Raw genomic sequence first — 14,101 nt, forward strand, 5'->3', positions numbered from 1 at the left:
TTGTGGAGGAGGTGTGGCCTTGTTGGAGGAGGTGTGGTCTTGTGGAGGAGGTGTGGCCTTGTTGGAGGAGGTGTGGTCTTGTGGAGGAGGTGTGGTCTTGTTGGAGGAGGTGTGTCACTGGGCTTGGGGTTTCAGAGGCTGCTCCAGTGCCATGCCTGCCTGCTGCCATGTTTCTCTATGAGATGGTGGTAAATTCTTATTTCTCTGCAATCATAAGCCCAAATAACCCTTCCTCCTATAAGTTACCTTGATCCTGGTGCTTTGTCACAGCAACAGAGAAGCCACTGATACACTGGTCATCTCGATTGCATAGCAAATCACCTGCTAAGCGATCTCTCTGGCCCCAGTGTGCCAAATCCTAAGCCACCCATCACCTCTCTCCCTTAGCTTGTTATTTTCCAATGTTCATAACGATTACCACTCCCAGCTCTTAGGACTGCCTGGGCCATTTCAGTCTCTTGTCTGACTCCACACACATGGTGGCGACCCTCATTTTCTGAGGCAGCTAGACTCTCACGCTGCTTCACAAACAGGATTCAGCCACTGTGCATCCTGGAAAGCTGGCAGTGGCACACAGACAGGGAAGTCATGAGAGGGACCCCGACTGCTTCCCACACACGTACCTAATCTCTGGTCACTGGCTTCCAGCTGGGTGATCCTCTGTTTCACACTGTCAACCACATCCACCAAAGACCTCAGATCAAGTCGACTTTGCTGCTGGTTAACTATTTGTAGCAGCTGCCGCACCTGCGCTTCCAGCCAAGCTGACTTGTCCGTGTGACTGGTGAGAGCCTTGCGGTACAAAAAAAGAGCATATCTCTTGGAAATGAGACAATGGATTTGTAATGCGTTGTCTGAATTTTAACACAAACATTTCACATAGAATAATTCACTAATGAAATGAAAATGGCAGTGTCCAGAGATGGGGTTCAGTGGGCATGGCAGAGGCAGCAGCCACCAACTTCTTCTTTTCCAGGCTGGACTCCGCTAGTGAATTTCTGAGCTCTCCTCAATGTGTCTAAAGTTCCCCCTCCACGAATGCGCACGCTCTCTGTGCTTCTCTTGCTTTAGCCTTTTTTCCCTCAGAAGAACGTTCCCTCTCTGTAAGGAGGTCGAGACCCAGCAGGAGCAGGCAGGGCCTACACACTCTGTGCATCTCTCACACGGAGGACATTAATCTGCCTGCTTTGCCCATATAGTCTTTTTTTTTTTTTAATTCATGTATTTACTGTATGTATGTGAGTACACTGTCACTGTCTTCAGACACACCAGAAGAGGGCATCAGATCCCATTACAGATGGTTGTGAGTCACCCTGTGGTTGCTGGGAATTGAACTCAGGACCTCTAGAAGAGCAGTCAGTGCTCTTAAGCACTGAGCCATCTCTCCAGCCTAGCCCATCTAGTCTTAATTCCTTCCTGTTGCTCTCTGTCTAGGAAAAAGTCAGAACTAATAGTATGATAGGTTCCTTTTTTTTTCTAGACATGCTAACACATACATATACATATGTGCATACACATATACACATACATGCCCAGCACATGTAGAACAGGTGCATACATGTATGCATATATGTATATGGTATAGTGGAGAGGTATGAAGCTTATATGGCCTAGACTTTCTGGAATAAGACAAATTTCAAACACATTGCCCATGTTACATGCCTTAGAATCTTTCATTACAAATCTGGTCATAAGAGAACTTCATTCGTTAGGGATTCATTTCTGGTTAGTTAACATTCAGGATTTGTTGAGTGATGTTTAAGGCATGCCCTTCCCAAAGGGAATTAATGATTTTATACACATACCATGGAAGTATGGTATAAATGTTTCATTTACCAACATAGGTATAGATATACTCATGTATGAGACGGTGCTACTGTCAGCCGCAGAGGGCCACACACATGAGGTACTACTCTCTGGTGGTCCTCAGCCACACACAGAAGGGAGGAGGGTGCCAGAAACAGAGCAAATGGGACAAGGTGCTGAATGGGATGTGGGAGAGCTGTACAGATGCCCCTGGCATCACTCAAGTCTGTCGGCTTTTCTATGCGTTTGAAATGTTTTCCATGTTAAAAGCTAAGAAGAAACCCCCCTGTGCTCACTAAAAGCTAATCACAGCTTTGAATGGAAAAAGCCATGTCTTACCTGGATGTTTTTTCTTTTTTTAAAGAAGATTTATAGTTAGGCTCACTCATCTTATTTGATGTGAATGTTTTGCCTGCATGTATGTCTGTGAACTTCATATATGCTTGGTGCCCGCAAAGGTCAAAATTGGGTATTGGATCCCTGGAACTGGAGTTATGGATGGTTGTGGACTCCCCATGTGTGTTGGGAATTGAACCCAGGTCCGCTGCAGGAGCAACAAGTGCTTTTAACTGCTGAGCTGTCTCTCCAGCCCTTCTTTTCCTTTAAAAATTATTTATGTGTATGTGCCTGAGTGCACTGTATTGACCATGTGTATGCAGGAGACTCTGGAGGCCAGAAGAGAGCATCAGATCCTTTGGAACTCACAGTGCAGGTGGCGTGAGTCAGCACTTCCACCCCTGGGCCATCATTTTTCCAGCCCTTACCTGGACATTTGAGAGGAAACTTCCATTTCTGCCAAACATCTGTGTGAACTGCTTAAGTTCCTTTTCGAACTTCTTCACGGTTCCTGCCAGCTGCTGGATCTTGCTTTCCTTCTGCTCCAGACTCTGATGTAAATCAGAGATCTAACAAAGGGAGGGCAGGAGGGAGGGCAGGAGGGAGGGCAGGAGGGAGGGCAGAGTCATTAAGTGTGTACACACACAGGTGACAGGGTAAGACTTTCTAGAGGGAGACAGTACACGTGCGTTTCTGGGGCCATTGTTGTCAGGCAGAGTCCCATGCAATTCAATAAAGTGTTTGCAGGTGGTCTCTAGAACCACAGAATGCTCCATTCCTCACCCACAGTGTTGGGCCAGCCAGTCAGGAATGTCAGGTGGCTGAACTGACTTGCTGCTCTCTTTCAGGGTGTTGTCAGATAGCAAGGACACTGATCAGTGCCACATGAGACCTCATTGAATTTTATCTGCTCTATCTCTGTCCTTCCCCAAAGAGCCCCTTCAGGTAACCGTCGGCAAGTGTAGCCCAACCCAGTGAGCACTGCTAAACATAGACTCTATAATCCGCGCGCGCGCGCACATGTGTGTGTGTGTGTGTGTGTGCGTGCATGCGTGTCTGGCGCCTCCTCCACTGCTTTCTACTCCTTCCCTTGAGACAGAGTCTCTCACTGAGCCTGGGTTTAGGCTGGTGGCTCTCCTGGGACCATACCTATGTGGGTGATCTAAATTTAGGGCCTTGTGTTCATGCAGCAAGTGCTCAAACCCATTCAGCCATCCTGCCACACCTAAGAGAGGGCCCATTCAGCCTGAATGCTGGCCAGCTTCCACTCACATTATACACAGAGGAGCTCTTACATCCATGCCTCGCTTCATCTCATCTGTGCTCGCTTGGTTTCAGGTTTTTGATAGTCTGGTGTGGCCCAGGACGACCTGGAGCTGCTACACAGCTGAGGATGGCCTAGCTCTCCTGCCTCCACCTCCCAAGTGCTGGAATTTCAGGTGTGTGTACCATACACATACATATACACATGTACAGACAGATAGAAACACACCCTACATAGATTATATACCACATACCACACACTCACACAGGCACACACACTGACACGCATACTGACACATACACACACATACACACACACTGATACACAGGACATACACTCTCACACTGACACACACTCATACACACACTCACACTGATACACAGATACACACTCACATACTGACACACTCATACACAGCCACATGTACACACACATACACACACACAGATACACATGGATACACACGCACACTCACATACACACAAACACAGACATACCTACACACTGATATATAGGCACACAATCACCTGACACACACACATTGATACAGACATATACACATAGGCACACATACTGATGCACACTCATACACAGAGACACACATATACATATTCACACTAATACACAGACACATACCCACACACAGGCACATACACACTGACACACACTCACACACATACTGACTGACACACACCAACATACCCAGATACATACATAGGCACACATACACAGACAAATACATATACTCACACTGATACACAGGCAGATACACAAAAACACATATTGACACTCACACATACACACAGTCACGTTGATACACTGACACATCCTCACACACACAGAGACACACTGATACACAGATACACATTCACATACTGACACACATGCACACTCAGAGACACACACACTCCACTAATACACAGACACACACTCACACACTGGCACATAGTCACACACCGACACACTGACACACAGAGACACACATATACACAGGCACACACATACACTTACACACATTCTCACTTTTACACAAGCAGATACATTAACACACAGGCACACACACATACACATACACACATTCACACTAATACACAAGCAGATACTCACATTATCACATACATAGACACACACACTAACACACACTCACACACACACTCACACCAATACACAGACACACACTCACACACTGACACACACTCACACACATTGACCCACACACATACACACATTCACACTGATACATAGACACACACACTGGCACACACTCACAGAGACACACATACAGATACACCAATACACCCTCACACACTGGCACACCCAGACACACACACACAGGCACATGCACACACATCCCATCTGTTTCAGCTCTCACAGTCTTCATCAGTTCTTACCTAGGCTGTGACTCTTCCCACCTGGCCCTACCCTGAGACCTTCTGCCCTCACATAGGAGGGCTCCTCCATGGGAGCTGGGACCTGTCTGGATCTCACAGAAACTGGATGGAGCCTGGTACCAGTGGGTGCTGGAAAAATATCTGCTTGGTGGCAAACGTTCTCCTCCAGATCATACTCCACACCACAACCACCAGACAGATCTGGTCTTCTGTTTCTCCTGCTTCAATGTCTCCAGTGGCTTTTTAAAAAAGGGCACATGGGGCTCTACATGATCTGAAACCCTTGTGGCTTCACGCTCATTTCTGACCCATGTGCATCCTGTCCAGCGAGACTGCACAGCACCTAGCTAACTAACTCATGTGCATCCAGTATGACTATATGACATCTAGCTAACTCATGTGCATCCAGCGAGACTGCACAGCACCTAGCTAACTCATGTGCATCCTGTGAGACTACACAGCACCTAGCTAACTCACGTGCATCCAGCAAGACTGCACAGCACCTAGCTAACTAACTCATGTGCATCCAGTATGACTATATGACATCTAGCTAACTCATATGCATCCTGTCCAGCGAGACTGCACAGCACCTAGCTAACTCATGTGCATCCAGCAAGACCGCACAGCATCTAACAAACCCTTAGACACCCTGTCCAATAACTGTATAGCACCTACCTAGCCCGTGTGTATCCATCAAGACTGCTCAGTACCTGGCTCCCATCAGGGTCCTTCCCTACTCCAGAAACTTACCTTTTCGGTGCAGTCACTCAAAGGAACAGCCTCTGGGGACATCTCCTTAGCTGCATCACCCGCCCAGGCCCTAACTCCTCTCACCCCTCTTAGAGCTTGCTTTCAGTGTTGTCTGTCCGTTGTCTGTCTTTCCCTCCACTAGAACACCTGCTGAGACTACACCTCACTTCTTTATTCTCTGGACCCAGCATGGTACCTTACATGGCAGACATTGGCTGTGTGTTTGACGAATGAATGCATAATGGTCATGATGCCCACTTGACTGTCCTTCTTACTCTTGCCTCTAACCTGCTCCCGTTCTCTTGGTGCCCATCTCAGTTATTAACATTTCCAGGTTCTTTGCCTCCCAAACTTAAAGCTCAGAATGTCTCCATGTTATCTGCGGCTCACTGGCACGGGGATGCACTCCCACCATCAGCATCTTGCTTCTTCTCAATACTGAAATGTTTCTGTGTGCCAGGCACCGCGCTGCAAGCGCCAGTGCTCACTCCCATCCACCACAGCCTCATTTGCAAAGGAAGAGGTGGGAGCAGAGAGCCAGGCTGGTGTGCAGCCTGCAGGCTCAGGCTCGTACGCCACTGCAACCCTATTACCAGAGGTCTCATCTTTAAAGAGCCAGACAAGGAGCTGGCAAAGTGTTTCATAGCACTGAAAAAGATTAGTTCTAATTTAGATCCTTAAATCTCTTCTGAAACAGGGCAGAAGCCACACAAGTAAAACAATAACTGACCAGTGTCTGGGTCTTTGCTTGCAGAAGGTCATTGCTGTCTCGGCCCAGCACACCAGTCTCCAGGCACTCCTGCCTCACACTTGGGAGTATGAGCACCCTAATACTCCATTTCCTTAAACCTACAGCATTTTCTATACGAGCCTGTCTGAGCACCCCCCCCCCCTTCTGACCCTGTTTTCACTTCAACTGAGGAGACTGTTGTTTCCCTTCAGATCCACCTGGGAAGCTGGAAAGAGGCCCAACAGTTACAAACACATACTGTTCTAGCAAAGGGTCTGAGTTCAGTTTCTACAACCCATGTTGGTCAGCTCATAGCTGCCTAAACTCCAGGGGATCTGACACCCTCTTCAGACCTTCCACGCCTGCACTCATGAACATACACCCCCCACACATAATTAATGAAATGAAATTAACAAAGGTACAGCTTAGGTGTCCTACCCTGAAAAGCCTCTACAGCTTTTCCAGAGTGCCTTGCTGCACAGTTTTCCCAACGTGCCTTGCTGCAGCCTCTGTATTCCACACAGCATCATTGTGTTTCAGAAAGCATGGCACGGCTACTTATCTATTTGTATTTCTGTGATTTTTTTCATAGAGAGGCTGTGTCTTCCAGGCTTCAGTGTCTCTAGCAATGCATACACTTCTAATTAATTAACAGATGGATCCATAGGGTCTATAAAGAACCTGCAGTTCCTAGACAGCAGACTATGACCAGTTACTACTGAGTCAGGACTTCTAATTTTCTCCTGGCTGGGACCCTGAGAAGCACACACACCCACTGTAATGTGGAATCAGACATCACAAAAATAATCTGCAGTGCTAAACTCCTTCACTGACAGTGGGCCTGAAAAGTCTTCCAAAATGGTCCTGCAAGACAATTAATTAACTTCCATACAACTGCTCCTTAAGGCCAGCCTTATGGAGGTCTTGAATGAACGTTCCAGGAAGCTGACAGTCTTGACAGCCATGTGAGTGAGTATGTATGAAGTTAGCATATGTTTATCAGGTTACAAAGCTTCTCCAAGGCAGTTTAGACTGACATCAAAATTCCATAGTACTTAGAACAGACTGCCAACCAGTGCAATGCTCTCTGACTGACTTAATTTTTAAAATAGCAAACATCTAGTATGTGATAGGTGAGGAGCTAAGTGTGTGTGGGCAGGCTGTGGGGTGGATGGTAAGCCACAGAGAGAGCTAGCTTGAGATCCATTCTGCCACTCACAAGTTACAAACTTGAGGCTTTTTTGATCTTAGCTCATCTGCAGGGGGAGGGGATGAATGCACAGAACTCCAAGGCACTTCCAGCTCAGAGCTTCTATAATACCAAGAGTGCATCTAGCTAGTAGGTGATAAGCATGTGCCTTTAATCAGCTTGCAGAAACAGAGAGAGCACTAAATCAGACCAAACATAGAGTATCCAAGTGTCAGCAATCCCCCAGCCCCTTCACAAGTGGCCCCAAGACTCACCTGCTGTTCTAGTTGGTAGTTCTTCTCTAAAACCAGAAGCATGTGGTCCTGCAGGGCTGTCCGCTCATGCTCCTGCAAGTTCCCCCGCTTACCCTTCAACACAAAACAAAAGCAAAGAGCAGTTATTGAGCTCTCTGAAGGAGGAGGGCCACAGGTGTGCAGGTGCATGGTTATAAGAAGCTCAGCAACTTGCTACTTAGTTTCCATACTCACTCTTTTCCCACATACTGCAGGGAAAAGGACTCTATTGGTCTTTCCTTCCGAATTATCCAGTAGCCAGGCCCACACAAGCTGACAGGGCAAACAATCAGGCTGCCAGCAAAACTCTCCACGCTGATTTTCTTCCTGCCTTGGCTAGGGAAGAAGTACAGACCGGGCCACCGCTTGGCTATTCCCACATACATCTTTGTTGCAGACTGCTTTTAAGCCTGGGCCATTCTTTTTTTTTTTTTTTAACTTTAAATTTTTAAAATTTTATTTACCTTTTGCGATGGTTTATATATTCTTGGACCAGGGAGTGGCACTATCGGGAGGTGTGGCCTGGTTGGAATAGTAGTGTCACTGTGGGTGTGGGCTTAAGACTCTCACCCCAGTTGCCTGGAAGTCAATCTTCCACTAGCACCCTTTGGATGAAGATGTAGAACTCTCAACTCTGCCTGTGCCATGCCTGCCTGGATACTGCCATGCTCCCACCTTGATGATAATGGACTGAACCTCTGAACCTGCAAGCCAGTCCCAATTAAATGTTGTTTTGTATAAGACTTGCCTTGGTCATGGTGTCTGTTCACAGCAGTAAAACCCTAACTAAGACACCTTCATTTTATGTGTATTGGTGTTTTGCTTGCATGTATGTCTATATGAGTGTCAGATCTTGGAGTTACAGACAGTTGTGGGCTGTCATGTGCGTGCAGGGATTTGAACTCCAGACCTCTGGAAGAACAGTAAGTGCTGATCCATCTCTCCAGCCCCTCCAGTAAACATTTCTATACTGCCCTGCTGCAGCGAGTCTACAGACTGCTTTTCATTCCAGCCTGTGCAAATTATTGCACTTAGAGAAACACGCACATGAGAAGAAATGGTTACGCCTCCTCTGAAGATTACACACATTTGAGAGAAGAAATGATTCTGTGTCTCCTGATGGTCATACTGTTTATTTGCCGACAGACTCTAGTGCTAATAAAAGCAAAGACCCAGATTTCCACATGTGTCTAGGCAAGCATCTATCACCAGCTTCCCTTCAGTTGAGGGCTGGCGGCTTGAAGCTGGATACTCCAAGGAAGGTTCCAGAGAATGACTTTCCTAGCCGTCCACAGGTCTTGACACTGAGGTTAACATTAGAACAAGGTCCAGCTGGAGGTGTGCAGGCTGACTGTAAAGCCTTCAGCTCTGGAAGCAACGGTGTTAGGAGAAAGGGAAACCCTGGGCATTCTGCAGCTAACAGGACCACCAATTGTTACAATGTATTTAAAGGTTCCAATTAACACCCGTGTTGGGGGTGGTGCTGGGGATTGACCAGCACGCTCCCCACTTGCTCTACCACTGATCTACAGTCCAACTGTTCAAATCTTTTTTTTTTTTTAAAACTAAAGAAATGTGTTTAGGTTAAAAATGCAATTGGGGTAACTTTAGACTTATAGACTATATTAGTTACACTCAGCATAATGTTCAGTTTCTTCTCTGATAGAGTAGAATCTGCCAACACTCCTGAAATGGAGGTCAAACTTTGTTCTCTCTATTTTAAATTTATTTTATACAACTTATTGAATAATTATTTTAAGGTGTTTTAAAATATTGAAAGCTATCTTAAAACACAATTTATTTTATTTTTTATGTTATACTTGTCATCTTTTAATTTTATTATATTATTTTTTATTCTTTGACAGTTTCACTCATCCCCACCTTCTCCCCAGCAAGTTCCCTAGGTCCATGTGTTCTGTTTTGTGACACACTGGGTTTAGTAGGGTTGCCTGCACAAGTGAGAGGTTACCTACTGGAGTGTGGGCAACTTAGCACTAATGAGGAGAGCAGAGTGAGTTCCCCCAGCCACCACTGACTGTCGCAGTCCCTCAGAGAGGGGCAGGGCCTCACAAGCCTTTCTCCATTCACAGGCCCAGTCTTGTGCTGGCAGCCACAGTGAGTTCACCATGCGCCAGCCTTTGTCATGTCCAGAAAACACTGCTGGGCATCAGCCCTTCCCAGCCTCTGGCTTTTTTTCCCTAGAACATGATTTTAATATTTCAACTGTTAATATTTAACAAACAGAACAGGCATATTGAGATATATTTCATTGCTATGCCTCCCTTTTAATTTCTGATTTTATTAATTTGGACACTGTCTCTGTGCCCTCTGGTTAGTCTGGCTAAGGGTTTATCTATCTTGTTGATTTTCTCAAAGAACCAGCTCCTGTTTTTGTTGATTCTTTGTATAGTTCTTTTGTTTCTATTTGGTTGGTTCCAGCCCCGAGTTTGATTATTTCCTGCCTTCTACTCCTCTTGGGTGTATTTGCTTCTTTTTGTTCTAGAGCTTTCAGGTGCGCTGTCAGGCTGCTAGTGTATGCTCTCTCTAGAGAGCACTGAGAGCTATGAGTTCTCCTCTTACCATTGCTTTCATTGTATCCCATAAGTTTTGGTATGATGTGTCTTCATTTTCATTAAATTCTAAAAAGTCTTTAATTTCTTTCTTTATTTCTTCCTTGACCAAGTTATCATTGAGTATCTGCCTTTGTCACTGAGGTGGGTTTCCTGCATGCAGCAAAATGCTGGGTCCTGTTTACATATCCAGTCTGTTAGTCTATGTCTTTTGGGGGAATTGAGTCCATTGATGTTAAGAGATATTAAGGAACAGTGATTGTTGCTTCCTGTTATTTTTGTTGTTGGAGATGGAATTATGCTTGTGTGGCTCTCTTCTTTTGGGTTTGTTGAAAAATTACTTTCTTGCTCTTTCTAGGGCGTAGTTTCCCTTGTGTTGGCATTTTCCATCTATTATCCTTTGTAGGGCTAGATTTATGGAAAGATATTGTGTAAATTTGGTTTTGTCATGGAATATCTTGTTTTCTCTGTCTATGGTAATTGAGAGTTTTGATGGGTATAGTAGCCTGGGTTGGCATTTGTGTTTTCTTAGGGCCTGTATGACATTTGCCCAGGATCTTCTAGCTTTCATAGTCTCTGGTGAAAAGTCTGAAGTGTCCAGAATGCTGGGCTGGCTTACGGATGTGGTACATATAAACTCCACAATGGCAGAATGAGTCTCTCCATGCATCTATGTGAGCATATATATGAACATAATACCTACATATGCAAAAATGTATGTATGTAGAAGTTCTGTTTCTCTGGCGAGCCCCAACACCATTGTAGCCTTAGTGTTCTGGTGTCTGTCTACCCTTCCATATCCTGAAGAGAGTTAAGGAGTAAAATCAACTCACCAGTGAGCTGTAGAGGCAGAGATGAAGGCAGCCCACAGCTTACCTTGATAGTGCAGCCATAGTGCTTAAAGGGACAGTCTTGCTCAGCCTCAGGACATACAGTAAGGTGTTCATTCACCTGCAAAATGGACAGCCTGTACTGTGGAAACACATGGATTCTTCAACCACTTGGTAGAATCAGGGAACCAAGAGTGACTTGGAAGGAAGTGAGGGACAGAAGGAGAGACCCTGGTGAGGCAGAGAGCTGGGATGAAAACAAAAGGGTGTACAAGGGACCACTCAGGGCAGAGGGGCAGGCATCACCAGGGTCTTGCAAGGGATGGCCCAGAAGGCAGATGGGCAGGCATCACCAGGATCTTGCTAGGGATGGCCCAGAAGGCAGAGGGGCAGGCATCACCAGGATCGTGCAAGGGATGGCCCAGAAGGCAGAGGGGCAGGCATCACCAGGATCGTGCAAGGGATGGCCCAGAAGGCAGATGGGCAGGCATCACCAGGATCGTGCAAGGGATGGCCCAGAAGGCAGAGGGGGCAGGCATCACCAGGATCGTGTACTCCCCAGGCCTTTGGCTATCTATGGTTCTCATCAAACCCTTAAGTTAGGAGTCTAACACTTGCCCTGAACTTTCCAGGGAGAGTTTACTCACCCCAGCTCTTGGAATAGTCTGCACACACCTGTTGGGACAAGACACTGGGAACGCAGGACACGAGTTTTCCTCATGATCCTGAAACAAACAAGTGGGTGGGAAACAAAGTCAAGATCGCTTGCTTCAGGGTATTCATACACGTTTCTCTGGAGAGACATGTCACAGGGCTTGCTCTCTATAAGAAGCTACAGCTCAGTTCCAAAAAGAGATTAGCGGTGTCTGATTTCTTGATGTAAATGAATTCAACTAAATCAGATGGCTTGGAGCTCAAGCAGGCAACCTGGGGATCTACCAGCGAGGCTCCTCTGCACATGTAAAAGCAACAGTGGTCCCATGCTGATCTTGCCTCTCCAGCCAGATAACAATCTAGAGAAGCCATTATCATCACCTCCATGGGACCCAGACCTTGCATCTCACCTCCCAAGCTTACCGAGGCCACAGTGCTATTTTCACCAATGATAAAGGAATAGAGCCCCACCAGGAAAAAGGCTTAGAGCTCGTTGCAGAATCTCAAACTGCCCCCTCTCTCTTCCCTAGGTGAGAGCCACCTGTCTATGCAGGCACGGATGGACTACCTTTGAACTTCAGATCTGTCTCCACTTTTCAGGCTCTGAGAGAATAGGTATGCATCACCTGGTTTGTGTGGTGGGGGTCAAACCTATGGCCTTGCAAATGTCAGGCGAGCATGTTACCAAATGAGCTACAGCTACAGTCCCATATGATACAGGCCACTTCTTTCTAAAGATAGAGTCTCATGTATCTCGGACTTGCCTTAGTGCTAAGAAGGCAAGGGTGAACTACTTGTCCTCCAAGTGTCTTCAAGTGCTGGGATGAGGGTGTGAGCCATCTCCAAGTGCTGGGATGCTGGTGTGAGCCACCATGCCTGGTTTATGCTGTGCTCAGGTTCAAACACAGGGCTTTCTGCATGCTAGACAGACACTCAAATAATTGAGCCACATCCCCATCCAGATAAACCCTTTCTTTAGTTCAAATTCAGTAAAAATAAGCAAAGAGTGCCCTTATGGGCTCCATCTGAGCTGTATGGCTACCCACAGTGCCTGCTCTCACCTGCAGGTCGGTCACCACTATGTCCCTCTTGCAGTAAATGCACTTCTCCTCTCGGAACCGGCAGTATGCACTCAGGTGCTCTTTCACATCTTTCCGGAGCATGACTTCCCGGCAGCTCTCATTAGGGCAGGGCACGGCTTGGAAGGAACAGTGCTGAAGGTGGTCCTGTGACAATGATGGAGGCCTCAGAGGTGGGGGCCAGTGTGAGCAGGCTGGGCAGAGAGTTAAGTGCCACGTGGGCCAGCCTCTCTCCAGCTGTCAGAGAGACCCAATGCCTCTTGTGAGGACCAGGGCAGACAGGCTGCTCGGCTGGTACTATGAAAGTCAGTCTGGCTTATTGGGAATTAGAGACCGTAAAAATTGAGTAGGGTGGGCAGGCGAGAGGGTTGAAGTATGTTTAGAGAATCCAGTGGCTCTGCTCCTGTTTGAAGGTGGCAGGTCATGCATGCTCTCCCCAGCCCTGCCAGTCAGCATGGCACTGAGCCTCTCTGGGCATTTCTGTTCCTTTTGTTTTTTTTTCCATCCTTACTTTCAGTACCTCTTATTAGTCTCTTTACAGCAGAGGCAAAATGGGAGGGAGGGAGGGAGGGAGGAAGGGAGGAAGCATGCTGACTCCACAGAAGGGAGAACAGACTGTAATGATGAGGGAGACAGACACATTTTGGGGAAGAGAAGACGGAAGGCAGGTTCCTGGGCAGGAGGAGGGCAGTCGGGTTTTGTTCAATTATACAATCTGGGATGCTCTTAATCATTGACAGTATTCATTCAGGGCTTGTCACGGGCAAGGCACAGAAAACACCTCACCTCTCCAAATCATTATGATGCACTGAGGTACCGAGAACCTGTCTCTTGGCACCACAGCGCCACACAGCTGGCCCACTAAAGCCCACTGGCCAGATGTGTGGCCAGATGTGGCACAGTGTTTATCCGAAGCCACCTCTTTTTCTGAGCCGATTTTTGTTCACATACTGCTAGGGCTGGTTTGTTCTGAAGGGTGAGGGAGGAGGAAATGGGAGCCACACAGAGCCTGCAAAACCCAAGCCAGTGACTATCTGACTCTTTTGTTTAAGTGGCAAAGGTGGTGGAGCACACCTTTAACCATAGCACTCAGGAGGCAAAGGCAGGTGAATCTCTAATTCGAGGCCAGGCCAGTCTCCATATTGAGTCCTAGGTCAGTCAGAGCTACATAGTGAGACTATCTATGTCTGTGTCTGTGTCTGTGTCTGT

General features: G+C 46.8%; 1 protein-coding gene across 2 annotated transcripts in view; it reads right to left on the bottom strand.

The window, feature by feature from the left end:
- Traf5 (TNF receptor associated factor 5) overlaps window positions 1–14,101 on the bottom strand; it is a 46,079-nt gene that overhangs the window by 2,346 nt on the left and 29,632 nt on the right. For both annotated transcript variants that reach the window (XM_029539245.1, XM_021198670.1), the window contains exons 5-10: window positions 12,875–13,039; window positions 11,807–11,884; window positions 11,206–11,280; window positions 7,742–7,834; window positions 2,571–2,711; window positions 624–792 (exon numbers count right to left, since the gene is read on the bottom strand). In XM_029539245.1, coding sequence (XP_029395105.1) covers window positions 624–792; window positions 2,571–2,711; window positions 7,742–7,834; window positions 11,206–11,280; window positions 11,807–11,884; window positions 12,875–13,039 — 721 coding nt within the window. The remainder of the gene's footprint in view (window positions 1–623; window positions 793–2,570; window positions 2,712–7,741; window positions 7,835–11,205; window positions 11,281–11,806; window positions 11,885–12,874; window positions 13,040–14,101) is intronic.

The sequence above is a fragment of the Mus pahari genome, chromosome 5 (genome assembly GCF_900095145.1).
Source record: "Mus pahari chromosome 5, PAHARI_EIJ_v1.1, whole genome shotgun sequence".
Taxonomy (NCBI): Eukaryota; Metazoa; Chordata; class Mammalia; order Rodentia; family Muridae; genus Mus; species Mus pahari.